This window comes from Perissodus microlepis, chromosome 6 (genome assembly GCF_051167445.1).
Source record: "Perissodus microlepis isolate ML-2025 ecotype Zambia chromosome 6, ASM5116744v1, whole genome shotgun sequence".
NCBI classification, from domain to species: domain Eukaryota; kingdom Metazoa; phylum Chordata; class Actinopteri; order Cichliformes; family Cichlidae; genus Perissodus; species Perissodus microlepis.
Genome location: NC_140466.1, coordinates 12,005,474 through 12,033,448, shown reverse-complemented (window position 1 = coordinate 12,033,448; position 27,975 = coordinate 12,005,474). Strand labels below are relative to the sequence as shown.

Below are 27,975 nucleotides of genomic sequence, written 5' to 3'. Positions count from 1 at the left end.
ACTTTGGCTAGCATATCACATAAACACATACTGTATGCAGCATCATAATGTGGCAAATTTGGGAGAAATTAGATACAAAATTGTTATTTTTCCTTCAAATATGCTGCACTGCATTTCCATTCATTTGTTTTAGAGCGTTGTTTATCTGAAGTAAGCCTCAGAAAAAGGTCCACTCTCTGTGCCACCGAAACAGTGTTTGTTTGCGTGATGCTTATATTTGTTTTTTTCTTGGATGTTGTAATTGCCATTTACACAAAATTTCAAAAAGACCTACGTCCAAGTGTGCTTGAGAAGACGATGCTAAAACAAGATATAAATCACCCTGGCGTTACACAATGAGCAACATTAATTGCAATCTTGAGAACCATGAATTGCAGTTATGTGAGGGGCACACACATAAAGTCAGCCTCTCCCCACTGATAAAAGGCTTGAAAAAAGGCCCTATTGAGTGAAGTGGAGACTGGGAGTTTGGTAGGGGAGCTCACCTGTGGAGAGGAGTCTATAGCTGCATAGAAGGCCCAACAGCTGCCAGGGTTGTAAGTCTAGGCACCTAGCAGAGCTGCAGAATGGGAAATGCAAGAAGCTCTTTCAATCCACTGCCACTTAGTAACAGAAGGCATGTGCCAAACTTGCAGAATGAGAATGAAAACTCCCCCTTCGGAGTTCACTAAATATCAGCAGCGACTTTCTTTTTATCCCCTCCCCTTCTCTCCCCCTCCTTTCTTTTTCTTTTCTCCTTCTACTTTAGTCTATTATAATTCCTCTATAAAAGAACAATGGTTGACTGAAAGACCCCAAACCACAGAGATATACCAACAATCGGCAGGGAGAAGGAAAAAGGGGGGACTCGGCTGAAGTGTGGAAGCCATCAATTACTGAGGGCCTAAAGTTAACATCCCAGCAGGATATGTGCATTAGAATGCAGCTACGGGCAGCAGATGCCTAGCGGAGCGGTCAAAAGAGCATCTCGAGCTCATAAGAGGACATATGCAATGTGGGAGACTCGCCTCCGCTGCCTTGCCTTGGAATCTACAAAAGAATAGAAAATTAAATTGAATGATGATTGTAGTAGTGGCTGAAAAGGAGCCATTGTGAAGAACTAAATGGAATTATAGGTTTAAATGTGACGAACAGCTGACATCTCACATAATAGATGCCATTACACATGGCTGTGGTGCAGTCTCAATAAATCTCACAGATCGGCAGTGAGATTGTATGTGATTGCATTTGAGATTCACAACTGCGGGATTCAACAAGTGGCCCTGTGAGCTCCAGTTGGGTCAAAAATGCACCGTGATTCCTCCATATGCACTGCCCTAACAGGATTTTCCCCTCTCACCACATCTCTCTATTCTAGCTACTCAGCAAGACTCAGCCCTCCAGGCTTCCTTGCACTGCTAATTTACACTAGCCTGCAGGCTAACTTCACAGCCAGGACAGTGCAATTGTATTTTCAGGCTCATTAAGCAATAGCACAAAAAGGGGGAGCTCTTACCCCCCCATCTACTTTCTCGTCCATGGTCTGTTCAGCGGGTGAAAAGGGGGTGAACAGAAGTGATAAAAGGTGGGATAAAGAAATGAGCGGGGCAGTTAATTATAGTTGTGAGACTCTATCAGGTTTACTGATGTTTACTACATGAGTGTGTTTGGGAGTTAAGTGTAGGAGGATGAGAAGAAGAAGGAGAGCGTGCACAGTTGCTGCTCTCAGTCTTCTGAGAACCAATCCGGCTGCTGGGTAGCAGCCCTATTCAGGACCGAGGCATGCTTATTTATTTGAAAGAGACCCCGCTTTTTAAACTTCCCACCCTCTCCTTTGTTCGACTTCTCATGGGGAGGACTTTGAAATTGTAATCTCAGGATATTCAAACACACATATTTGTTCTGACCTTTGGTGCCTGCAATAACATTATTACTATGAAACAAGCCTTGCCAGCTTGGATCTACAGTGCATGAAACCGCTTTTGACTGCAAAATCTTTGACTTACAATTAGATTCAAAGCAAGATTAGCTAGTAAAGAGAAGCCAGTGATGGACATTTTAAATAAAATAATGAATGGGGGCATTTATAAATCAGCTACATTTACATGAATTTCACATCAAATATGGGGGATGGTTCATTTGCTTGTAAAACATACACTGACAGGAGAAAAAAAATCTAAAGATTCTCACCTGGAAGCAATTGTCAAAAAGAAAATGTGACTGTGATTTAGCTTTGTGAGAAAAAAAAATTGTCATCCTTTTTGACATAAATTGTTTTGAACACTTACTGTTTTATTGCTGTGATTATGATTATTTTCCAGTTCAACGAAATGTTATACATACAAATTGTTCCTAATTTACTATAATTGGACCATATGAGTACTGTAAATGTACCTGCATTCAGCCATAAGGATTGAATAATCCTCTCAGTTACACTTTGTGGAAATAATTTGAAAGGAATTATTGATATTTTATCTTGCCCCGCTTAAATATCTTATCTTGCCCCCGAAGCTTTTTTATTACGTAAAACAGAAAATATGATATCTGCCAAATTGCTGTAATTTATACAATAGTTACTGGTTTTGGCCTCTCTGGGATTTGAAGCCAGCAGTAAAAGAGAAAATTGATGCTGCTGCCTTAGTTTTTTTTCTTCTTCTTCTTCAGATATACTGCATCACAGCTTTGGCTGCTAAGAGTGTATGAGATTGTGGTGACATTCTTCGGTTTGTGAATGAGACCGCAGAGTAGCCACACAAAGTTCCTCGTCCCCAGTGCTCAACCTAACTCGCCCACTTGCATTGTCTCTAGACTTTCCTCAAGAATGTGGATTTCTATGGCCGATGGAAAGCCAGACGAAATTGCCAATTGCATTGTCACCTCTTGAGGTTTTTCTCCTTAACAATCTCTATTGGCAAGAGAGCTCAGGAGGAACCCTCTCAAAGAACACAACTGTTTTTGAAGACGCTCAAGCGAGTGGTGAGCAGTGCTAGAGATGTTGCTTAAAAATCTAGCCTGTATCAGCTCATGAGCAAGCATTAATTTAAAAGCTGAGTTCAAAATGCAAAATCCCATACCCACTGATGTATGAAATAAACCCTGCTGTTATTTGGTTTGAGTCAAAAAGAGCAGCTATAACACCGCAGGGCACTCCGTCCCCTGATTGCTTTTTTACAGTCCAAAAAAGAAGCCATGATGGAGGCAATTTGCTTCCTTTCCTTTAGCACGGCAAGAATATTTCTCTCATTACCCGACATTCAAACACAGGGCACTCTGATGCCACAAGAGGAAGTGGCTTTGGCAGAAAATGTCAAACTAGCGTTTAAGTGCAGGATTGAAGCCAGTCTGATGTGGACTGGATCAACTTGTTAAGTCAAATTAAAGGTCAAAGATATTTTCCGCAGCACGGAGCAACACAAATAACTGCTTTTTAAACTGCTGTTAAACAAAGAGCGCTGTGCTGGTTGCCGTATGTGAGGAAGCTGAACGGATTAAAGTGTTTGCAGAGGTAGAAATTTTTAAATAATAAATAGTTACCTCTTGGTTTCATGGAGAAATGATGACTACATCATTACGAAGAATGTTCCGTTTGATTACATGAAGAGGGTAGCTTTGTTAAACTTCGGCTCAGTATTCCGGTTTTCTTCAGCTAATTTCAGACAAGAAAAGCCAGAGAAAGCAAGATTGGCGTGTTGGGATGTTGCTGAGAGTAACATGCTCCCATGTCTCCATCTGCTCCACACGCTGTCATGTCAGCAAAGTGTCCATCTCGCTGAGGCCTGTAGCTACAGGTCTTTGTGCCACTGTTGACACATCTCACAAGGATTGGGTTCCACGGCTCACTCACTCCTCATAAATGATCTGTTTGTTAGAAGGCCTCGCTACAGTGGGGAATAGACATATTATTGATGGAAGACAGATATCAACTCAACAGGAATAACACAGAATCTGCATCCATAGGTTTTTGCACACTTCAATGAGTCTGTATATGTAAAAAAAAATGTTGAAAGAAAGGAAAAAGAAAACTGGTTTATTTGGCTCTATGATTAAAAAAAGAAAGTTTGACATGAGAGTGACCTTAAAGGTCTACAGCCCTAAACTGTTTTCTCACATAGTTCATTGTGCCACCACCACTTTATGAACTGGATAAATGGTTTCACCTACACATGAGATTGTTGGAAACGGCCCCCCTGCACATACATGTGAAAAAGTATTCATTTCTGGTGCCAGTTGAGGGGAAAGTGCTTCCCATTGCGCTTGCATCGACCTTGAAGAACAGATCTGCTTTCAGACTCACTAACACCTTCTGACACTGTTCACTCGCCTGCATGCTGTTACAGAAATGTCTTTTGAGGTAGGGGAGAGGGGGCCCAAAGCTAAATACACTGCACCAAACACCAGGGGAGGAGAGGTAAGTGTACTTCTCATGTAGATTTATCTTTGGATGTACCTGTATCAGATGAATCAGCCTGTGCACTCCACGGCCCAACTCTCATCCCCTTCTTGCACGACAGTATGGCGATGAGCAAGAGGGAAGGGGTACACATTTAAACACATTTAAACACAAACCAGCTGGGTGACAAGGGGCCAGGGTGTGTGAGGAGACAGAGGACTAGTTTTGTCAGATAGGAAATGAAGGAGCAGACTCAACATCAGGATTTACTCAAGTTGAATGATTAAGCAGGAGTTGTGCCTCTTACCTGACGAGAGGTAAATTCTTACACCTGAGGGCGTTCAGGGGGTCAGCCATCAGTGATCTCAATCAAGATTTTTGTCAGTCAAATAATGGTTCTCTGTTAAATTTTTAAAGAAATGTCTGCTCATCATGTGAATTGTATTTAAAGTCAGATGCTGAATCCTATGTGAGGTTCAGCTGTGATACATGGTTATGCACAGGGCAGGTCAAGTCAGTTTACATACCACTGTCATCCAGTTAAGCAACTAGCCTTGGAGGGGGGCTATTAAAGTAATTTGGGGGAGTAAAAGAGGATGGGGAAGTGGAGGGCTTAAGTTCTTGGACTGACCACTAGCTCAGTCCATCTTCACACTAATCCTCCTCTTGTGTATTTGATAGCATTGCTGACTGTGTGAGTTCTCAGTGGGGTCTTGTGTTGGCTTGGAGGCTGCAGTGTGCTGCTGACATGTTTAATGTGATATCAGCTTGGACATGTCAGCGGAGAAGAATTTAGATGTTAATCTTTATTAAATTTAAAGGGATTTATACTGTAGTTATTGTTGTGAGCGACAAATCAAACCATGAGGTGTCGGGCCACAAGTATTTCCATATTTATTCAGCTTGTACCTCACTACACATTTACTGTGCTTTTTATTCTATTTATTTATTCTATTTTATCCTATTTAAAACACCCCACTCAAAAAAGGATTTATGACGAAACAGTTATAAACTCAGTGATGAACAGAAATGAACTTTATCAACTACAATGGTAAAAACTTCCAAGCTAAGAATACTCATTCAGTATCATGGGTATGTTTCTCATTTTATGAACATTTTCACATTAATGATAGTTTCAAAAGGTTTCTTTCTTTTTTAATTTATTTTTTGCTGTAGATTTTTTTTCGCATAACAAAATATGTCCAGATGACTGGAAAAATGAACCCAGACATGAAACAGTTAACTGTCAGCGCCTGTTTCCACCCAGCTCCATGCACTGGACTATGAAATATTCGGAGGACAATTGGTTAAGTGGAGTTAACCGTTGCCTTTTCTCCCCGAGGTATCTTCCTTTTTGATCCTGCCGAGTCTGGCGCCTTGCAAAACACAACTTGTCTGGCTTATTAAATAGTATGACCTGGAGAAAGAAAACGCCTGTTGCTTCTCAACCGAGGCTATTGTTAAGGAGAAGAGCTCCTGACAGGCCTTAAATTGCTGCAATGCTGTGTGACCAACACTCATACCTAATCAATTTCTATCCTGGCTCCGCACTCTTTCTGATTGGAATTTCTGTTAAGCTGCTTCACTTACTTTTATTTCTATAATATACACTTATACGGGCAGGTTATTCATTGACAAATAGATTTGCTTTCATTATATTTAATTTGGGGCACGAAATATATTTTAATCTCTTTGATAAAAGTACGACTTTGATATCGACACGTAACTCATTAGCCCCTGCTCAGCTTTACAGTAAGAGAGTAATTAAACTAATACTACCGATGGAAGTGCTCTGCTAAAGGATGTAAATGGTCAAGAGAGTCCTCCCCACTGGTTAATTGCACTAAAATTGGTCTAAGCTACTTTGTGAGAGCCATCAATAGTCCCGCACCGCATGGGGTCTGTATGATTAACGTCTCCTTCCTTTCAAAGCCTTCTTGATGTTCTCTTGGAAGGCTACAGGCCAATCAAAACCACACTCTGAGACGTCACGAGGCCAACTTGACGAGATGATTGGTGGAAGCAGGGAGGGGGGACAGCCCCTGTCCTTTTATAGACGACCCCGTCCAGCGCGTAAAAAGCTACTGGGCACCGCTGACAGCGCAAAGACGCACATTGGACACCGTACCCCTCAGCCACGTAATTCCTCTAAACGGGCCGCACGGAGGTGCATGGCCCCATCCCCTTGTATCATGATGAATCCTGTGCAGGGGTCGCCGTCCCAAGACGCCAAACAGCTTCATCAAAAAGAGGAGACGGATACGGAGAGCGAGGAACTGCAACCCAAAGACATGACAACCGAGAAAGGATACAAACTCCAGCGGAGCAGCCTCCCGTTTAGCGTCGAGTCATTGATTTCCAAGAAGACCACCTGTCGGACTTCTTACTCGTCCTCAGATTTAGCTCTGGTCCTTCCGAAGCCCGTGGCTGGGCAAGGCGAACATCTCTCTCCAAGGACTTTTTACGCGGAGAGGAAGATATCGGCTGAGAGCTCGCAGGGTGTTTCCAGTAGCTCCAGCGAAGACAGTCCACAGTTTTGTGAGAAAGATCAGAGCACTTGGTTCCAGACGTCCTCCTTTTCTACACCTCCCCGTAAGTCCGTCCCTCCGCAGTTATCAGAAACAAAAATAAACTGCATTTATCCACCTCTCTGTAGGAGCTGCATAACAAGTTTAACTGTGAGACGCCTTTTTGCTTCCTAGACACGCATGCTGCGTAAATACTCTTTTTATTTGGTCATTTATTAGGTAAATAAATGCATAACAATGCAAATATGTTTTGCATCTGAGCTCAAGAAACACTCGCTTCTCTGCTGCACCGACCCTTTACCATTTGATGCCATATATGTCTTGTTATCTATAAAATAAATAAATAAATAAAACAACTTTTAAACATTTAAAAAGTCATAAATGAAAGCAGAAAATCTGAGTATGTGCTCAAGCCTTTGATTCCACAGAGGTGTGACAGTGTGTGATGCAGGTTATTTTGTCAACATCAATATACTGCAGTGTATTTATCAGTGTGTGTGTGTAAGCTGCGTTATGCTGGTGTTTGTATCCAGTGGCGAGGGCTCTTACGTTCACCTGCTGTGACAATCCCGCTTCAGTTAACTCCGATTTAATCTAACTTCAGCTTCTTCTCTTTGTAATTTCTTTGTGACAGGAAGCTCAAGTCCAACTCAGTGTACTTTAAGGAAGCATAAAAACAACAGGAAACCTCGCACGCCCTTTACTACCTCCCAGCTCCTGGCGCTGGAGCGCAAGTTTCGCCAGAAGCAGTACCTCTCCATCGCAGAGCGAGCCGAGTTCTCCAACTCTCTCAACCTGACGGAGACTCAGGTCAAAATCTGGTTTCAGAACAGGAGGGCCAAAGCCAAGAGACTTCAGGAGGCCGAGCTGGAAAAGTTTAAGTTAGCCTCCAAGCCCGTCCTGCCTGCATTCGCGCTGCCTTTCCCCCTCGGAGCGCACATGAGCTCTCCATCCTGGGGCCCTTCAAACGCCTTCCCGAGACCCAGTCTGCCTGTGCCAGGACTGTTCAGTGGACCCGTCACTTATGGGATGTACTATTTGTCTTAATAATGTTCCTGTGTGTGTGCGTGTGTGCTCTTGGCCACAGCACACTTAAAAAAGTTTTGGAGTTTAGACTATTTTTCCCCCAAACTCCAAAACCGAAGACTAATACGACATGTGGCGAATATCGGTGTATAAACGTGTGCGTAATCGTTCCGAGTGCGGTCACTTGCTCTCATTTTGTGTCCACTTCTGAGAATCGTAGATTCTCGGCCTTAATTTTCTTAAGCAAAACTCCATAAGCAGATGTCATCTACTCACACAGTAGATGACATGCCTTAAATATTTCATCCCAGCCTGTCCTCCATGCTCTCCAGTAGCAACTGGGCAATTAAATGTGTCCGAATCTAAAGGCAATAATCCTCTAAAGCTGGGGGACATTATTAAAAGCAACAGAAAAGTACTTAATTGGTGTCAGTGCCTTAAGACCCCGAAGTGTACTCTCTTTATCATCACTTGAATTCCTCATTCAAGATATGAATATTTTTTCTGTTATCGGGTAGCGTTGTCCATTTTTGCTGTGTTAATATCTGTATTATTGTCACGATTTCTATCATTCTTTTTAAAGAACGGAGACAGAATTATATTTTAGGAAAAAAATACATGTATTAGTTTTTTTAACCTTCACAACGTGGCCTTTATGGGAGTGATATTAGATTTACTTTGATGAATTTTGCTGTAAATGTAAATAAAATTTGTAGTGTTCTTAAACGTCCTGCAGTCTCGCTTAAAGGGCAGGAGAAGTGGTATTTATTGAATATCTTTGTATCTGTACTGTGTACATACATGAGTCTATCAAAATGTGCAGTAACTTGTAAAAACTGATTTTAGTAAATAAACATTATCCAAGAATTGATAAGTGCTTGACTCACGTTTTTTTCTGTTAATATCGCCATTGACCTCTGGAGCCTCCGAGTGTTCTGCGGATTTTTACTGTGCAGTGCAGCGGAAAAGCTTTGTTAGTTAAATGTTTTTCAGATTTTATTTAGATATTTTATTATGTGATTTATAAGTGTGCAAAACGTTTACCTGACAACCTCATCGCATTCACACGCATTTAATTATCTGATTTGGGAATGACCACATAGCTGTTTGATTTTCAGTGCAGATCCGCTTACTTTTACCACATTGTGCACCTTTCGTAATTTATAAATAAAGAGCAAAGCGTATTGTTTTGTTTTCCTTATTTACATTTTAAAGTGAAAACAGTTTGGTCTGTAAATCCTAAAAAGATTACTTAAATCTCAATTTGTCGCGATGATACAGTTTATTGGAGATAGTACACTTTTATTTTACTTTTAAATATAAAAAACACATTTTTCCCACGACCGACGCAGATGATGTGGATTTTTAAGGATAAAGGAAACCTTTTGTCTTTGCTGCGCACATCAAGTAACCAAGTGACATGCATCTGTCTATGACAGAAACCTACAGGTTGCACCAATTGCGCCACGTTTCTGGGAAAATCTCACATTTTTAATGATGGCTTTGGTTTTGGAATTGATGCATTTTATTGTTTCCATTTATTGCCTGGTTACACTTGTGGGACACTGGTAAACTCTTAAGGCCAATATAATTACCTGGAATATAGAGTTAATAGACACATTTCCCCCATAATTGAACCAAACCCTCAAAAGTTCCTGTTTTTCTTCAATTTTTAATTTGTTCTTGTTAATCTGCCTTCAATTAAATTAGTTAGACCCTCCTTCTTTCTTTCTTTTTCTTTTCTTTTTTACAAAAAAAGAAACAGAAACCAAAGGCTTAGAGTTAGTGAGATTTAGGGTTTATTTATTTAATAATTACTCACTGTTAAAGCCCACAGTTCTAGAAGTTGGCTTATAGAAGCTGGATCGCATAATTGCGAAAGTTTGCAAATGAAAAAAAGGAAAGAAAAGGAAACGCATGAAGGCAGGCTGTGATTGCTCAGCCTGTCCAGCAGAGGGCGGTGGCGCCGATTTGCGGCTCAAGGCGCTGATGAAGAAGGCTCTTCCGTTGGTCCGTCCTGTCACAGACAACACTGCAGCGAGGTGAGTACAGAGAAGGGGTGACTGATTGAAAGAATATTTGATAATAATTTCTTAAATAATGGTTAGTTGGGGTCATGCATGTGTCGGTGGATGGAAGATGGAAAAGTAGCCTGACCGGCCACATTCGTGTTTTGTCAAAGTCCCGGCGTCATAGACGGAGTCCTCTGACCTTGGCTAGCAAGCTAACAGAGTTAGCTACCTTTGGCCGGTTTTGAGTGTTTAAATTGAGCAAAATGTCACGGACGGTGCCACTGCAACTATCTTTAAAAAATATAAACCGCGCTACGAATAACTTGGGTGTATTTCATCAAGACACAACAATTATTTAGCTTCAACAGGCTTCATATTGTCTGACCGTGACCCAGAGGACCAGGAGAAACTCTGGACCTCTGGGTCCAGCGAAATGAGGACATTGAGTTGAAGTATTTTATTCAAATCTCGGCGTACATAAACTTGAAAGTGAACATGTAATATATATTTACTGTCTGAAAGTTATTTCATTTAACAACGTAGGGTACTCCTCATCTGTCAGTTTCATGTAAAAGCAAATGTCTTTCCAAATGCTGCAATCACTAGACACTCAATTTTATATTTTATATATTCCATTCAATCGGGTTTTATACACTGAATGCCACGCACAGTATGCAAGCATAAATTAAGGAAACATGAAAATAATTGTATACCCGTTCGTTCCTTAATCATATACATTCAATCTTTATTTTTGAGTAAGGAATATGCCTTTCATTTGTCCTTATGTTTAACCTACGTGATGCAAATGCATTTGAAATGCATATTAAAATTTTAGGCTTACATATTTAAGTTTATTCTGATTTTAGTCTAAGGAATTGGTGAATCTTAAATACCTGGGGTCAACCAACCAAAGCAACAGACAGTGTACGAGAGAGGCGAAGAAGTGTGCAGGGTTGGTGGTAATGTTTGACAGAAGGATGGCAGCAGGAGTGAAAGACAAGGTTCTCAGATGATTTTTCTGTATGATGCTTGCGTAAGTTTTGAAATCCAGTAGTAAAATAAAAGTAGTCTTCTCATTGTGGTGCCTCAAACCATTCATGAAGGTATTCTCCTCATCAACAGACGATTTTACTGTTTTCTGTTTGTTTCTCAACAAACAAACTAATTATTGACCAAAACACATGTTGACAAGATTTGTCTAGATGATTGTTGACATTTTAATTCGATACTTAAAAAAAAAAAAAATAATAAAAACATGTCCTTTCTGTTTTCAGACAGTCGAGATGGCAGGCCGTCGTGTAGCCCTGAAGGCCATTGACTGGGTGGCATTTGCCGAGCGAGTTCCACCCAACCAGCGTGGCATGTTCAATGCACTGAAGACTCGCAGTGATGGCATCTCTGCCAAGTATGATATACACCTCTCACTATGTTATACATCATCATCTCCAGTGTGTGGAAATTAGGCTCCAGCTATCAATCGACTAATCTGTCGATTACCCAGTCAAGTAAACTCTCAATAATCAGATTAAGTTAACAGGTCATCTGTTTGTTTTAATTCAACTTCTGGAGGATTACTGCAGATTTCTCCCAATGTAAAACAAACGTCTGTGGATTGAGCAGCCGCAAACTTGGCTTTTCTTAACATCAGAGTTTGTTGATCACATGCTTTGATGAAGTACTCCTGCTAGGTTTTCCCAGTAAAGATTTAAGGGTGAACACAGGAACTGTGCAGATCTTTCGGATGTTAGAAAACATGTTTTCTTTCACTAAACCTGAGCTCACCGTAATGGTAACGGCTCCGCCTCTTTGCAGTGCGTAAAAACACTCTGGCTCCACGTTAAACTGGGCCAGCATCATCATCACTGCTGCCATTGTGTTATCAGTGTTTTTGTTTAAAACTGGAGGCTACCTGGGCTTAATGTTGTCAAACCTTTTATTCGCATGCAGCTTCTGAATATGTTTTTAGTGGCAAATATGCATCACTTTTTCATGGCGACAGTAGCACGCTACAGAGTGTTAAACGAAGCATCGAATATTTGTCGAGAATTTTTTATAATCGAATCAATCAATCGCTGCAGCTTTAGTAGAAAGAAGGTGTTTTCTGCTTTCAAAAGAACACAGCAAATAGTGCAAATGGTAGATATTTATCTTAATTATTGCTGCTTGAACGGCTCATCTTGTACACATTGTGCGCTACTGATGCTGGAAGTATCAGTAGTACAAAACAACTGACTGTAGTACACTGGGATGTATTATTTAAACTGCAATGTTTCCTGCTTAATTCCATTCTATTTGTGGTTGTAGAGAGAGCCGTGTTTGTGGGAGGCTTAAGGAGTTAAGTGTTGGAACAAGAAACTCTTTTTAAGACATGGCTTAATGACATGGAGAGCAGCAATAACAGTGACTGGGTCACCCAGCCAGTAGAAAACAGATTGATCAAGTTGACATGTCATCTTGTATAACCTGCAGACTAAGGCCTGGGTGAATAATTTCATTTTAATCTCAGTTATTATTTTGGTTTCCAGTGATTATAAAAAACATCAGAGGAAAAAAAAAGCATCACCTTAGTAACTGCATGACATCAAGTTAATGAATAAATTTATAATAAATTTATGTTAGAGATTTAATAGAAAATTATGCGGCTGTCACATTATTCTTTGCAGACTTCAATTTATCCCATCGTTATAATAATTAAAGTGGGCGGTTGCAATAATTTGTCTCTTAGAAGCAAATTTTGCATTTGTATCAACTTGTGAACAGTTCTGTTGTCCATTTTATTTGCTCTTTGCACCTTAAATATCATCTACTTGGGTTTCTCTTTTGCTCTTCTCCTCCCTACCAGGCTAGCCTCCTTGCCAGAAAACCCTGTGGCTATTGACTGGAGCTTCTACAGGAGTGCAGTGGCCAAAGCCGGGATGGTTGATGAGTTTGAGAAAAAGGTGAGCTTTTCTCAGCAGGTTATTAGTCAATATTAAAGCACCAAATAGAGCATGTGTAGAATGCCATTTTTAAAAAGTTGTTTGTGGCATTTTTAATGTTGTGTCTAGCTGCTGTGAAAATTTTCCACATAATTAAAATTGTTTTCATTTTATGAAAGATTGGCCTGTAATGCCCCATTGTAGTGGCTGTAAAATCAAATCAGTTTTCACACAACTACATGAATCCCTGTGAAAAATTAAGTACACCCTTACATCTTCCATTGAAAATAAGAGGGTAAGTGGCAGTCAGGTGCTGCTAATTCAAGATTCAAGATTTGCTTTCACTTAGCAGTACCTCAAAGACGCAATGCAGAACAAAATTACGTTGCACAAGCTCACATAAAGACATAAAAAACATCAGTATAAAGATTAAAAAGAGGCAAGTATAATAAATAAATGAATATAAAGCCAGTGGTACATATTTAAAAACAATAATAAAATAAATATTCAATTATTGCACAGGAGAAATTTTGATTGCACTGAAAATATTTTGTTGACAGATTTATAGAGTATAATCAAATGTGCTTGATTAACCAATCAAATAACAAGTGTGACCACCTCGATTGAGATTTCTCATACATCATGCACAGTCATTTTCCCGGTGACAGCCATCAACTTCCAGCAACCACTTATTCCTGGTAGGGCACTGGTGCTTGCCAAATGGTTAGCAGACCAGTCTTTAGATCTGTGTGATTGGAGCCTTATTTACTTCACTCTGCATTGTCACAAGTTAAGTCACATGGTTGGTGGCCACATATCTTCAAAACCTCAATTAAAGCAGTAGTTTTAACAGTTTTAAAACTTCAGTGTCATATTAACACAATCCTACTATCTTCACAGGAGAGGACCAGCAAATTCACTCTGTTCAGAGCGTGCAGTGCTTAGAGAAACTGCAAAAAACCCAACAGCTACATGTCAGACTCTACATGCCTCAGTAGCATGTTTACATGTTAAAGTTCATGACAGTACAGTTAGAAAAAGACCAAAAAACTATGGTTTATTTGGAAAGGCTGCCAGGAGAAAAACTCTTCTCTCTAAAAAGAACAGTTCAGTTTGGAAAGTTGCATCGTAACAAACCACATGACTCCTGTCCTTTTATACAGAGGAAACCAAAGTGGAGATGTTTGGCCATAATTTACAGTTTCACATTTACCAAAAACAAAACACAGCATATCAACACAAACGCCTCATACCAACTGTGGAGGGCTAATGATATGGACTTGCTTTGGTGCCACAGGATCGGAATGTCTTACAGTCACTGAGTGTTTACCAAAGTATTCTGGAGTCAAACGTGAGGCCATCTGAAAAAAAATCAAGGCTTTGGAGTGACCCAGTCTAAGTACAGACCTAAAAATGATCAAAATGCTGTCAGTGGGACATTAAGAGAATTGTGCATTAACAAATGTAAAATGATTACTTCACCTTATTACTAATAAGGTGGCTCTACAGGCTATTCAATCAATAGTGTACTTAGTTTTTCACAGCATAGAGTATTTTGAAAACCTTCTTTTACATATAACAGTGAGTTAACAGATCACGAAAACGAGTCAGGACCCACTACTTTTAGAAAGTGTTTTGTTTTGTTTTTTTCTCCAAAGCTCATGTTCCTTGTTTGCAGGACAATCCACTCAAAACCGGTCTCAAAAACAAGCGTGTTGCAGGCACAAAATAATCCTGCAATTGAAATACCTTAGATTCCAGGTTTTATTGCCTATAATTAAAAAAAAAAAATTAGCACATGCTTTGCCATAACATGGGGCTCCCAACTCCCAGTTTTTTACCATGGGAGGAAGCATTAATGCTTTATCCATTTTTATGTGTAGTCTGACATTCTCAGACTAGCTTTGAGTGGGACACAAAAAGTAGAGCTTAAATTCCCTGTGTTATTAAATTCTATCTTTTACTTTTATATTCTTCCTTCACACAGTTTAAAGCACTGCAGATTCCTGAGCCCACTGACACACAGACAAGCACCATCACTGCGCAGGAGGCTGAGGCTGTAAGTGGCGAGATCAAACAAATTAATGTATTTGCATGTTTAGCTTGAAAGTAAGAACATTTTTATCTGGAAACTGTAATGATGAAAGAAGAATTGGCAGCCATACCATGTGTACATATTTTAATAATAAGAATTGTAAATGTGCAAAGAATTTTCCAAAGGTCACAAAATTTGTGTTTAAACACAAATTGACATTTAAAACAGAGGGAGCTGCATCCCAAATCTCTTCTTCTTTTTGCTCTTTCAAATTCATAATTCACTCTTCTCCAACAGAACAAAAGTGCACAAGCCTACATTGAAGGATCCAAGGCCCGCATTGCTCAGTATGAAGAAGAGGTGAGACAGTAGTTGGCTTATTTGCTGAAATGCACCATGAGTGTGTTATGGTGTTTAAAAACTTCTTTTCTGCTTTGTGTGTTTTCAGTTGGCCAAATTTAAGAACATGATCCCCTTCGATCAGATGACCATCGAGGACCTCAACAGCGTCTTCCCCGAGACAAAGTTGGACAAGGTCAAACACCCGTACTGGCCCCATAAGCCCATTGCAGAGCTGTAACTTCATTACTTGACACTGACCTCACAATAAAGATTATGTATTCTAAGGGCGAACCTTTGCTGTCTTCATTGTTTTATTAGTGTGTGGAAAAAAAGATGTGTATTTTAGTTGTCTCTCTTAAAGTAGCACTTTGTTAAATTGCAGGTACTTCCCACGAGAGGGCAACGTTGCTTCAGTTTTACTTGCAGTAAAAGGTATTGGGTGAAAATAACGGCCGTCTTGTTTCGACGAGGTACTATATTTTAATGTCAAGACAGAGAGTGATTTCCCGAAAATGACATATAGCTAATGACAGATTTAAACGTAACGGAAGTGACGGACATGTGAGGAACTAATTGAGGTTTGATTGTTTTATTAACACTTTTATCATTCTTAAAGGTGTATCCCGCGGCAAAGGCGAGTGATGGTTGTCTTATTGTCAATCATTCCAAATATTATCCAATCACGGGTCGCCTGGTTAGTTATTCTAAATTCTCATTGGACACAGATTTTTTATTTACATAAATGTGGGCGGGAGATCTGGGCCAGCGCCCAGTCTTGTATTTTAATTGGGCCGACTTGACAACATCTCCAATGTTGATTGGACGGAGGTCTAGCGGACTTGGACGAGGAGGGGCTACATTGAAGATGATTTCCGTTGTGTTTCACTTGACTGTACGTGACGATTGACCGGAGTGTATCAGCTTAGGTAAATCCTTCTATACCTATATTATTTAAAGAGATGAGTTTGGTATATGTTTTAGTAGACGACTGTATAATTTTACGAGGCTTTTATTTAATGATAGTAGTGAAAACCGGAGATAGCTCTTCAACTGTGTCACTGATATTAATATTATAGCTCTGTCACATTGCTCTTTTGGAGGTCAGAAAAAGACGAACTGTAAACCCAAGCCCGTTATCGTATTTACGATGGTTAGAAGTTCTTGCACCCCCAAGTCATTAATAATGGCCGGAGAAAACCGGTAACGACAGCTAGCTAACATTATCCCGTGACAATAATCTGTCAGGTGCCCTCTGCCTTGAAGGTAGCAAAGATTTTTCTACTTTCAGCTTATCGGCTGTGTCCTAATACTAATACTAATAATAAACGGTTCTCCAAGTTGAAAGAACTAAACGAGGCCTAACTATAATCTAATCTATGTAGCCACTGTCGTCTTCGGGATTGGTTTCATGTGAGTGTTTGCTAGCTAACGGTACACTACTGCGACAAAATAAAAAATAAAAACACCATCTGCTGGTGTGTACTAGCTACCTAAATGTCGTAAAGCTTACTGTAAAAACTCCACTTTTTTGTAATGTACTGAAGGTGAATCCTCACCACCATGGTCTGTTTACAACGCAACCAAATAACCAGAGTCAGCAAACCAGCGCCGCTTCGGGCTCAAATTATGGAGAGCAGTTTTAGCTGGATGGAAACACGAGCTAATGTCATCCTCACACAGTGGGCAGTGATGTAGTCAGAAGACGCCCCCTGAAGAGCAGGAGTGTAATTTAATATGATATTTATGTTTACAGGCTCTGGACAGAGCACAATAAGGCTAATGTGAACATAAATCCGTGCAGCTGATGAACTGTTTTTGAACAAAATTCACAGTCACGTGTAGCTTTCCTGCACCTGGTTAGCATGTCCACAATTTAACAGAACACTTCCTAAATATATTAAACTGTATATTTTGTGCGAGAAGGGCTTTAATACTCAAATACAGGCAAAACACTGGACAGATCGGTACAATATAACTAGCTGGTCACTGCTTTGCTGCAGTTTGCATGTGTCAGGGCTCTATGCTGCCTGTATTTTATTAAAAAAAATCCCAGTTTGGGCTGAAAGTAACAACAAAAGAACTGTTTTGTTTCCCTTTACCTGTCTTAAATACACTATTTAACCATTAAGATACAGAGTGATAGTTCAGTCCACTTTGGAATCTTTTTATCATCTGTCAGAGTTTCCAACCATACACATCACAAGACCTTGAAAGCCCAAACTGTTGTTATTGTTACCATGAATCTCATGGTATAGTCAGTACTCTGTTAACAGTCAGTCCAGGTCAGACCGTGTATAGTGGGTTAAACACTGGCTTCATTGTTCCTAGAGAACAATAGGAGTAGGGCTGCATGGAGAGGGGCACTGCTTGGAGGCTAGAGGGTGAATACTATCTCCTTTGGGTCTATCATCCTGTACTCTTCTTAAAGGTGCTATTGCCACACTTTAAAACTATGCTGAGTGAAGTGTCAAGTGTAACTCTAAGTTTCAGTTTTTATTTTGTCTGGATTTACGCAAGGTTTGATGCACTGGCTGAAAAAAGATTTTGCAACACATGGGACTACTTTATCAGTCCATTCTTAGCTCGTCTATTTGTCCATTCTTAAATTAGGCCAGGTTACCATGGCATCCTTTGTTGTGTTCCTCCAGTTCTTGAGTAGTTGTTTTCAGTATGGAGGGCACGTGGGGGTGTGCTTGGTCTGCAGCAAGGTTTCGGTGGCTGGTATATGTAAAAGTAACATCCAGATAAATGCCAGGACCCAAGATTTGTGCCTTTTGGTAGGAAATGCTAAAGATGTTCCTATGCGGTGTTGTAGCTCTGTGTGTCCTTTGCAGCAGCATGCTGTTCTGTGGTTTTGTTTATGATGCACAGGGTTACTTCATGTAACACAACACTCCACTCTGTTTTTCACAGATTGAATTTCATCCATGCATCAGTCCAGCCTCTCTATCTCTCTCTCCCAGTCACCAATCGCACAGGAGAAAGCTGCTGTTGATTGCAGTTTATGTTGTATACATCCTGTCTAAACTTTTAGGCAATTGCTGGTAACATCGAGACATGCTGTATGTTGCACAAATTTTAACAGTCAGTATTTGTAGAAAAATATAATCCAAACTCAGTTTAAAGGTGTGTTGAGTAGGGATGGGTATCGTTTAGGTTTTATCCGATACCAGTACCAAACCGGTACTTTTGAAATGGTGCCGGTGCTTAAAGAATGGAGAACACACACTTTGTCCAAAAACCTCTCATGTTTAGCTGTTTTTTTGTAAAAAGATAACAATGTTAGCCTTTTCTGCAGCTATAGAGCATATATGGTATCACTCTTGGCTGGAAGCAGTGCTTAATCAATGGAAAAAACACAAATTCTGTCTAAAAACCTCTCATGTTTAGCTGTTTCCCACTTTTTCTTTGGTCATTTTAGCCTTTTTGGCCAGGGTGAAGGGAGTGTCTGCCACCATTGGGGGATGTTGCTAACTCCGGGTCCGATAACAGGCACCACTCCCGCAGTAGATGTGCACGGTGTGAGGTCTCGCAGCAAGCTATGAAATACTGTGCATTTCTCGGCTTTTAAAAAAACGCTATGCGTCGCCAGGTGTTTCATCAGATTCCAGGAGTTGCCTCCTTTGCACAGTATCACCTTAAAGCACTTGTTGCAGGCTGCTGAGTTTGCATCTTTTGCTGTGAAGTACAGCCAGACTTTTTATTCTGTAGCTCTGCTCTAAAAGAACGTACGTACCTGGGCCCGCCTACTATCCTCGGAAAAGGTAAAATGATTGGCTAGAATCCAAAGTGTATGACGTCTCAGGAAAAAAAAGCACCGAAATAAAGCACCGAAATGTGCGCTGCTTTTCGGTCTGGTTACTACCGTTTATGTCAGAACCGGTGCCATCCCTAGTGTTGAGTGTCTAATTTATTTATTTATTTATTTTTTCAAGTAGGAATCCAAACAAACACACAAAAAAACAGTCATTCTCAGTTAGGATGATTTACTAATGCTAGTGTTTCAATATAAACAAAATTTGTTGCAGCTCTTTATTATTATGGAAAATGATAAAAGGCTTTGGTATTTCAAAATTGTTTTTATAGTCCAGTCACATTAAAAATTATCAATATATTTTATAATTTGTTAAGATATAAAGATATTTTCTTTTTCGTTTATCAAAACTTCCAATAACTTCCACTGTCCAATACCAAAAGATTTTATAAAACAGAAAAAAGGGTCAGCATTGTTATTGTAATGTCTTTTCTTAGCCATAAGATGCTTGCTTCTTTATAGGCATCTTCCTCTTTGTGCAGCAGCCTAATCTGTATGCCCTTAGCAAACATAGAATCTGCTTGTTTAACCTCCAGCATCACTTTCTGCTCGAGGCTTTAGAGTTAGTGGGTAATTGGTTGACCTCAGTCAGCTTCGCTATTTATTTGTCTGTAGACAGTGAGCTTGTTGTTTTTGCTATAGAATAAATGCCTGTGTCAGCTGAATCTGTCTGTACTCTGGCAGACGTGGGCAGTTAGGTGGTATGTGCCTGGATAAACTTGTACATCTCCTACTGCTCAGTGTGTATCTCTCTGGGGAGGTAAAATACTACAGTGTACAATGGCAGTGGTTAAAGGAAAATTGTATGTGCAAAAGAATAAACAGAAAACAACAAAAAACCTCTCCACTTATGCAGTCACTCGTAAACACACGAAAACTAAGATACAAACCCAACGAACACAAAGCTGTTGTCAACCAGCATTTCTGCCTTTTTAATTAATCAATTAATTTTTTAAATTTCATCATCATGTAATGTCCCGTTAAAAATGGCACAAATTTAGTGGAGCAACAAGAAAATCATTCCTATTTGGATGAATGGGAAAGGATAAAAAGGTGAAAAGGGGGTAATGAGTTACTACCTGTATAGTCGTTTATCTGTTATCTAGCAAGCCTGCCGTGTTTCTGTGTAACTAAGACAAAGGCCTGGATCAGTTATGTCAGCAATATACTGTTGTAGGATGCAAATTTTTGGATCCCTTTTCTTCTGTGCAGTTGAAGCGATTTTTGAAGAATAGATGCAGTTAGACAGCTAATCCAGAAACTTTAGTTAGGGACTGAGAAATCTTCTTCTCTTATGCAACTGTGTGTGCTAACAACTTCTTTGTCTTTGAACTACATTTGCTCGTTCTGCCCCACTATTTTTTTTTCTGCAGCTGTGAACTATTTAATTTGTTTGTGTGGATGCACGTCCATAGTAACACTCATACTCCTGATAGTACAAACTGTGGTTTTCTCACTCAGCTGGGCAGCATAGACTACCAAACTGTAACATGTCAAAGAACGCTTTATGTTGACTTTCAACAAGTTACTTTGCTTTGCTAAACATGTTGGCTCAAGATATGTTTGACTTGTGTTAACAGGAAAAATCACAGTAAGCAGCTAAATAGAATTTGCCTCTCCATAATTTGAAAGTATGTACCTGTGTTTTTCATACCGTGCCATGCCAAAATAGCTTTTTGTTGAGTATGCATATCTATCTTTGTTCTCAGTGGCTGTTGATGGACCATCCCTATGAAGAAACAGGGTTACAATGGGACAGAGTACCTCCGAACAAGAGGGTGAAGGTCACAGCCAAGAGGTTGGTTTTGACTACAGTATTTATTTGTATACGTGTCCTTGCTCCAGCGGATGGGCAGTCTTTCACAATCCTAATGTGGAAACAGGCTTCAAGGTTATTAACATAAGCCACAGCAACCTGCCAGTAGAAAACGGTGTGCTGGTGACTTGTATTAGCACATAACTTTGTGCTTACAAAAATATGAAAAGCTGACTTTTAGGTTTTAGAAAGAGACCTTGAAACAAGTGTCCATTTAAAACTTCTCAGCTAGTGCAGAATTTGAGCTTTCTTTAAACAAAGTTAGCTTGAGAGTGTGTAGACTACGTTTACATCACTAGAGCCATCTGCTTGTCCACCACTAATATGTCTCGTTGGTTAGCCATCACCAGTTTGTCTGTCTGTAGCTTGGTCATTCTTGACCACCCTAGTGGTGCACAATTTGAGCTTTCATTTGAAACAAAGTTAGCTTTAGAGTGTGTAGACTAAGCTGGATATGGTTTTTCATGCATGCACAGTGACAGATTTGTCCTAGTTGTCATTTTGAGACAAATGCACATGCATGTACACTTTCCACACTCAACTCACTGATTTCTGAACTATATTTTGAACTCTTATTCTAAGTCTGCAGGTGTAGTGCATTTCCATGTGCACATGCTGTCCATGCACTTACCGTCTCTAATTTCCACTATCAGTGAGTGTCAAGTGACGTGTCCAGCTTAAGACATTTACTGCTTAATAACCCTTAGCTAAACATACGGTAATCAATAATGACTGATAACGGACATGCAGTCTTACTGTCTGGCTGTCAGACAGCACCTATTACTCTTACTCTTGCAATATGGTATCTGATGGATTGTTAGTGACACACACACATAAAGACACATAAAGAAGCTTGTCTTGGCCACAAGATCTTTGCACTCTTTTCAAACTCTTTGAACTGACAGTCTTTATTTCAAAAGTAAGTGCTGAGTTTGATATTACTTAATTTAAGTAATAAAGATTTCCTTAGTTGAAAGAAAAGCCAAAATATATTGCCTGTGAGCCCAATAATTTTATATCTGAAATCCTGAGTCTATTAATAGTATCCAAAACTGTGAAACTCTGTGTGGTAATCAGTTTGTAACTATGTGAAACATGGTAAGGGCAAAGTGTGAAGAGGATCAGATGAGTTGCTGCATTCTCATCTCCTTTGACTGTTGTTTCATGTGCATTAGGCAGTCCTTCCTCAAGGACAAATTCCGCATTCTCACATTCCAGTGCACTTCAGAACTGAAGCCTGCAGGCCCGGGCTTCATACTAGGAGATGATTTTAAAAAAAAAAGAATTAAAAAATCCCATCTCGCCACTTGGTTATGGTGTTCCACGTATGCCCTACCTGCTAGCATTTTGCACCCTGCTGTTATATGCTGGATTGTCAGGGGCATCTTTACACAGCCTGCACCTGTTGTCTTACCTGGTGTGATAGACCCCAGCTTTTATGGATCTTGTCCTCAGAGCTTGTTCCTGTGCTGCCATGATTAGTGCCTCCATGCTGTCTTTCAGTCCAGCTCTGTCTAGCCACTGGTAGGATTGCTGGATGCCAGCTGCTTCATCTATCTGCCGGTGGCATATACCGTCCAGGGGCCTGTCCTTCCATCATGGTTCTTGTCCTTGCTCCTCTTCTTTCTTGTGTTTCTGCTGACTGAGGTATTTACTAAGCAGGCAGTCATCATGGATGTTTGTTGTCTCATCCTGGACAGTGGTTCTGAAGCTCACTAGTCCCCAGCCTTTTTTTTTTTTTTTTTGCATAGCATAAACTCTCAGGGTGCTGGATTTGAGGTGAAACCCTCCATGCATACTAACGAGCTTCCTTATCTTGATGTCCATGGCTTCTGTCTCCTCTTTTGGCCAGCTTAGTATCCCAGCAGGATATCTAATCTCTAGCAGGATGTAGGTGTTGATTGCCTGGATCTTCTTCTTCCCATTCAGCTGACTCCTCCGGACCTGCCTTACTCTCTGCAGGTATTTTTTAGTTGTGGTTTTCCTACCATCCTTCTCATGGCTTCCATTTGCCTGTGGGTATGCAGTTTGATGTCATCAATGTAGGTGAGGAGGAGGTGGCTTACAATTCCCCTGTTCCGTAGTCGGTATCCATATCCCCCTTGAGTTCCCGAGGAAGACTCTTAGGAACCTGTTGATCTTGTACAGCTCTAGGTTTCCAGGATCCAGGTGTGGGGCATTGAGTCATAGGCCTTCTTGTAGTCAATCCAGGTGGTGCACAGGTTGGTCAGTCTGGTCTTGCAATCGCAAGCAACTGCTCTTTCTACCAGTAGCTGGTGTTTCGCCCCTCTGGTATTCTTGCCAATTCTTTTCTGTGCCCCTCTCATATATTTAGCCACATGCCTGTTCATATTAGCCACTATGATGCCTAAAAGGAGCTTCCATGTGGTACTGAGGCAGGTTATTGGCCGGTAGTTGGTTGGGACCAATACCTAAAACATTTTTTATTTTGTTTTGTTTTTCATTTTCTGATTGACTGTACTGTTTGTGTCTTCTCTTGTTACATTAGGACGGGTTTGATAACATCAAGACTTTTGTGGAGGAGGAACTACAAACAAGCATGGTGAGCATCCAGTTTGATTTCATGTCTTAGTAAGTCTCATTCAACAGCCAATTTGTCACACAGGTAAGGGAACTGTAGATTTATACACTTGGAAATAAATTGGAAAACTAACAGAAACTACCTAATACATCTCAAGTAGGTGTAACCATGTTTACTGCTGGTAATATATGTACCTTGATAACAATGAACAAATAATGAAAAACTGAAAATAAAATTATTTGTTTTTAATGGCCTCAACTTAGTTTTTTTTTCTTTTTAGAAAACACAAATACTTTAACTAAAATATTACTTGGGTAATATCTTTAATATTAAAATATCCAAGTAAATAAATACTTTACTGTTGTAAATACTATAATGTATACCACTGATGTTCTCCCTCTTTGGTTCCTCTTTATTCAGATGGTGGGGATGGTAATTGGTGCAGGTATCGCCATAGTCCTCATCGCCATCCTGATCTTCTTCATCTTGCGGAGGATCAAGCTTCGAAGTCAGTAGTTGCTGAAATGCATTTCTCATTGTACATCTAAAACGCATAAGGATAGTCATGAAGTCAGTAGTGTGTATACCTGTGGTAATGTCATTTATTATGTTTAACAGACTTAGAAGCTCAGGAGGCTCCCAAATACCGCTTCCGCAAGAGAGACAAAGTGATGTTCTATGGGCGAAAGATCATGCGTAAAGTGAGTCAGGCTGTATAAAAGCTCTAGCTGGCTCTCACACACAGAAACACGTCATTCTCGTAGTGTTTCAGTGTATAGTACTTTTTTTTTTTTTTTAAGGAAAGAGTAATATTTAAACAAAACTATGTTTCATCAGGTCTCCCAGTCTACCTCGTCCCTTGTGGGTACATCCTCTTCTTCACGGCCACGCCTAAAGAAGAAGCAGAAGATGCTCAACATTGCCAAAAAGTACATCTGAATGCTAACTTTCATCAAGCATACGCTATTTTGACTGTACTAACATTCTTTATGTGGCAGTTGCTTTCCTCTTATTTCCTTCTTATTATCTTCCTGCATGTGACTTGTGTAGGATCCTGCGCTTTAAAAAGGAGGTTCCCATCCTTCAGGCTAAGGAGCCCCCTCCCTCAGTGCTGGAGGCAGACCTCACTGAATTTGATGTGGCCAATTCCCACCTCCCCTCTGAGGTGCTCTACATGCTTAAAAATGTCCGGTAGGTTTAATGTCTGTGTGATTGTGTTCTGTAGTCCAGAGTACATAGATCCAGGTGCTTGGTCCTCCCTAAGCACAGTTTTGCTCATAGGGGGTTGCTTAATTTGATTTGTTGGGGTTTTCTCCAGAATACTGTAGGATCTTTACATTACTATAAAAAGTGCCTTGAGGCAACTGTTGTTGTACCTGCTGTTATTGAACCATCAACTGATAAATTCTCGTGTCATATACTGTATTATAATATTTAATTCACCTCTGCATATTTTTCATAATATATAGATCCACGACTAAACAGAAAGACCATTTTAATTGCCCTTTGTACAAACCAAGTGTTTGCAGCTGTTGGCAATGAGTGTAATTCCTAACCCCCAAGCTTCCCTTTTGTCCTTTCATACAGGGTGCTGGGTCACTTTGAGAAGCCACTCTTCTTGGAGTTGTGCAAACACATGGTGTTTTTGCAGTTCCAACAAGGGGAGTATGTCTTCAGGCCAGGTCAGCCCGACAGCAGCATCTATGTTGTTCAGGATGGAAAACTAGAATTGTGCCTTACTGGAACGGTATGCAGGCTCCTTGTCCCTTTAATCATGTTTACCTCTGAATTTTATGCAATAAACTGTTGTTTTTAATTATGACTATAGTTTATTGTATGTTTTGTAAGTTTGCACAAATACTTTATGCAAACTTATGCAAGCAGCAAAGTGGTTTACCAAGGTGCTTACCCACAAGAACACTGGCTTTAAAAAAATTTGTAGCTAATCATGTCTCCTTTAGCCAGTGTTAGTGTTTGGATATATTTACCAAGTTTTAAGTCCTGAGGGAGATGTTAGTGCAGGCTTTATCTATATTGATACTTGATTGTGTACATCTATATGTATATTGATTGTGTGAATCTTTATGTACACACTCAAGTTGAACTTGAGTATAAGTTCTTAGAAAACAACTTGATTGTTTACATAGATATGAATGCGTTACTCTTGTCTTCCAGGATGGCAAAGAAAATGTGGTGAAAGAGGTTTACCCAGGAGACAGTGTGCATAGCCTCCTGAGCATTCTGGATGTCATCACAGTAGGTCACACCTATTTCTTACCTCACATAAAGGCTTTGTGCCACACCTACTTATACAGACCCTGCCAGTTCTCATAACAGTCATTTACACAGCGCTAAATAAGATAACATGACTTTGTGTCATTGTGTTGGCCCACACCTACATACTACAGCACATTCACCTGCTGACTCAGTTAACCTTTTCTCACTGGATGACACAACACTCTAAAGTAATTATTTGGTTTAAACCCAGCATTCATTTCTTTTCTTTTCTTTTTTTTATTTTTCATCCATTTCTAAATTTCATTTCATTTCACTTATTTATTTATTTCACACTTGGTACAACAGTTTCCACAGTTAGTTCTTTCAGACAAACCAACCACACTTTCTATCAGTAAAGCACTGCAACCATGTGTGAAAAGGAACAGGAAGAAGAAAATGTTCTTATTAAACCCTGCCCCCTATCTACAATCCAACTTATATTGCAAGTGGGCACCAAAAATCAAGGAACAAACTAACATTTATCTTCGGTCCTAACGCAAACCAAACAGATCAGAATATACCACTCCACATAGTAACAAGGAGAAAAGATAAGTAAATAAAATAAAATGATGCAAAAAATAATGGATCCTTTTTCAGTTAACTCCAATTTCGTTCACGTTCTTCATATTGAGTTATCGTTTTAGACATGTAACACTTTTTAAAACAATGTAAATTTATACAACTCTTTAAATTATAATGAAGAGAGTTCCACAGTCGTATACCCCTAACCGTTGGACTCATTAATCTTTGTGTAGTTCTAGCTAGCTGATGCTTAAAATAAAATTTCCTTCTGCTGTCTTCTCCCCCCGAACACATTAAAAATAATCTTTGTAACTTAAAAGGCAAAATATTATTTTTAGCCTTAAACATAATTAAGTGTTCGTAGTTTCACTAAACCTCCTAATTTTAATAATTTAGATTTTATAAATAATTTATTTGTATGTTCTCTATATTTAACGTTATGAATCATTCGTATCACTTTCTTCTGTAATAAGTTTAGAGGTTTTATAGTATTCTCATATGTATTCCCCCAAACTTCCACACAGTAACTAAAGTATGAGAAAAACAATGAAAAATATAAAATGCGCATTGTTTTGTAGTCTAATAAATCTCTTACATTTCCCAAAATATAAATGTTTTTAACAATCTTCTTTCTAATATACTCAATATGTGATTTCCATGTCAAATTTTCATCTACTATTACACCCAAAAAGCGAAATTCAGTAACTCTTTCAATCAATTCTCCATTAATGGACATAATGACTTCTTCCTCCTTTACACGATTGCCTAATATCATGAATTTCGTTTTTGTCAGATTCAAAGATAATTTATTTACATCAAACCATTTTTTCAATCTTAACATCTCATAAATCATAATTTCAACCAAATCTTTCACATTCTCTCCTGAGCAATAAAAATTTGTCATCTGCAAATAAAATAAAATTGAACCTTTTTGATACGTCACAGATATCATTAATATATAAATTAAAAAGTTTAGGTCCCAAAATAGAACCTTGAGGAACACCACATACAATCTTCAATCTTTCAGAGGTATTGCCGAGATAATGTACATATTGCGACCTATTTTCTAAATAACTCCTTAACCAATTCAATCTGTGTTGATTGAAATTAAGTAATGTTTTGGGGTCATTCCATATAAAAACAAATAAACTGCTAATTAGAAACATCCCACCTGTAGAGCTTCTGTAAGTACAGATAGACTGAGAAAATGTAAAGTATTCTTTTGGATATTTGTGTGCAGGGCCACCAGAAGCCTTATAGAACAGTGTCAGCACGGGCTGCAGAGGTTTCCACTGTTCTCCGTTTGCCTGTAGAAGCCTTCCTGTCTATATTTGAGAAATATCCCGAGAGTCTAGTGCGAGTAGTACAGGTGAGTTGTATAATGATTATTATTCCTCAGTGTTTGTGGGGTTTTTTGTAGATGTGCTTAAAATTAGAGTCGTATTTATGGATTCGTTTTCCACACACTGTATTTCTGGCTCGACGTCTGTAAACTAATTGTTTTCCTTTCATGCTTGAAATGACTAGCTTTCTGATGTGCCATTTCAGATTATCATGGTTCGTCTCCAAAGAGTAACAGTGCTAGCCCTGCACAACTATCTGGGGCTGACCAATGAGCTCTTCAGTCATGTGAGTTCATCTTATCAACGCACCAGTTTGAAAGAAAGTCTTAAACTGATTAATTGCCTTAAAAAAACCCAATTATATTCATCAAAGAGTTGAGAATGGTGTTAGTCCTGAGATCAAATGTAAGCCAATATAAATATTTAAGACG

The 27,975-nt window shown here is 39.5% G+C and overlaps 3 protein-coding genes across 7 annotated transcripts in view; all 3 read left to right on the top strand.

Moving 5' to 3' along the window:
* Positions 1–6,445: 6,445 nt before the first annotated feature.
* On the top strand, positions 6,446–8,790 carry LOC146385198 (homeobox protein MSH-C-like). Its single transcript, XM_084930807.1, has 2 exons — positions 6,446–6,961; positions 7,532–8,790. Exons 1-2 carry the CDS (start codon positions 6,541–6,543, stop codon positions 7,942–7,944), a joined length of 834 nt encoding a protein of 277 aa, XP_084786933.1. The 5' UTR covers positions 6,446–6,540; the 3' UTR covers positions 7,945–8,790.
* Positions 8,791–9,879: 1,089 nt separating this feature from the next.
* On the top strand, positions 9,880–15,521 carry LOC146385197 (ATP synthase peripheral stalk subunit d, mitochondrial-like). 2 transcript variants are annotated; one of them, XM_084930805.1, is made up of 6 exons: positions 9,880–9,965; positions 11,210–11,340; positions 12,778–12,874; positions 14,841–14,912; positions 15,186–15,248; positions 15,337–15,521. In XM_084930805.1, exons 2-6 carry the CDS (start codon positions 11,219–11,221, stop codon positions 15,466–15,468), a joined length of 486 nt encoding a protein of 161 aa, XP_084786931.1. In that variant the 5' UTR covers positions 9,880–9,965; positions 11,210–11,218; the 3' UTR covers positions 15,469–15,521. The 2 variants fall into 2 exon arrangements, with proteins under 2 accessions (XP_084786931.1, XP_084786932.1); XM_084930806.1 differs by lacking the exon at positions 14,841–14,912.
* A 526-nt stretch (positions 15,522–16,047) lies between these two features.
* Positions 16,048–27,975, top strand: part of pnpla6 (patatin-like phospholipase domain containing 6) — a 32,003-nt gene continuing 20,075 nt past the window's right edge. For all 4 annotated transcript variants that reach the window (XM_084930803.1, XM_084930801.1, XM_084930802.1 and 1 more), the window contains exons 1-11: positions 16,048–16,156; positions 20,754–20,842; positions 23,370–23,423; positions 23,823–23,910; positions 24,021–24,103; positions 24,240–24,331; positions 24,453–24,593; positions 24,990–25,149; positions 25,578–25,658; positions 27,442–27,570; positions 27,750–27,830. In XM_084930803.1, coding sequence (XP_084786929.1) covers positions 20,795–20,842; positions 23,370–23,423; positions 23,823–23,910; positions 24,021–24,103; positions 24,240–24,331; positions 24,453–24,593; positions 24,990–25,149; positions 25,578–25,658; positions 27,442–27,570; positions 27,750–27,830 — 957 coding nt within the window. In that variant the 5' untranslated portion in view covers positions 16,048–16,156; positions 20,754–20,794. The remainder of the gene's footprint in view (positions 16,157–20,753; positions 20,843–23,369; positions 23,424–23,822; positions 23,911–24,020; positions 24,104–24,239; positions 24,332–24,452; positions 24,594–24,989; positions 25,150–25,577; positions 25,659–27,441; positions 27,571–27,749; positions 27,831–27,975) is intronic.

Excerpts from the sequence above, each read along its gene's own strand:
- LOC146385198 (XM_084930807.1), top strand. The coding sequence starts at position 6,541 with ATGGCCCCATCCCCTTGTATCATGATGAATCCTGTGCAGGGGTCGCCG. Across the intron at positions 6,962-7,531 it reads CTCCTTTTCTACACCTCCCC|GAAGCTCAAGTCCAACTCAG; the intron begins GTAAGTCCGTCC and ends TCTTTGTGACAG.
- LOC146385197 (XM_084930805.1), top strand. The coding sequence starts at position 11,219 with ATGGCAGGCCGTCGTGTAGCCCTGAAGGCCATTGACTGGGTGGCATTT. Across the intron at positions 11,341-12,777 it reads AGTGATGGCATCTCTGCCAA|GCTAGCCTCCTTGCCAGAAA; the intron begins GTATGATATACA and ends CCTCCCTACCAG. Across the intron at positions 14,913-15,185 it reads CTGCGCAGGAGGCTGAGGCT|AACAAAAGTGCACAAGCCTA; the intron begins GTAAGTGGCGAG and ends CTTCTCCAACAG.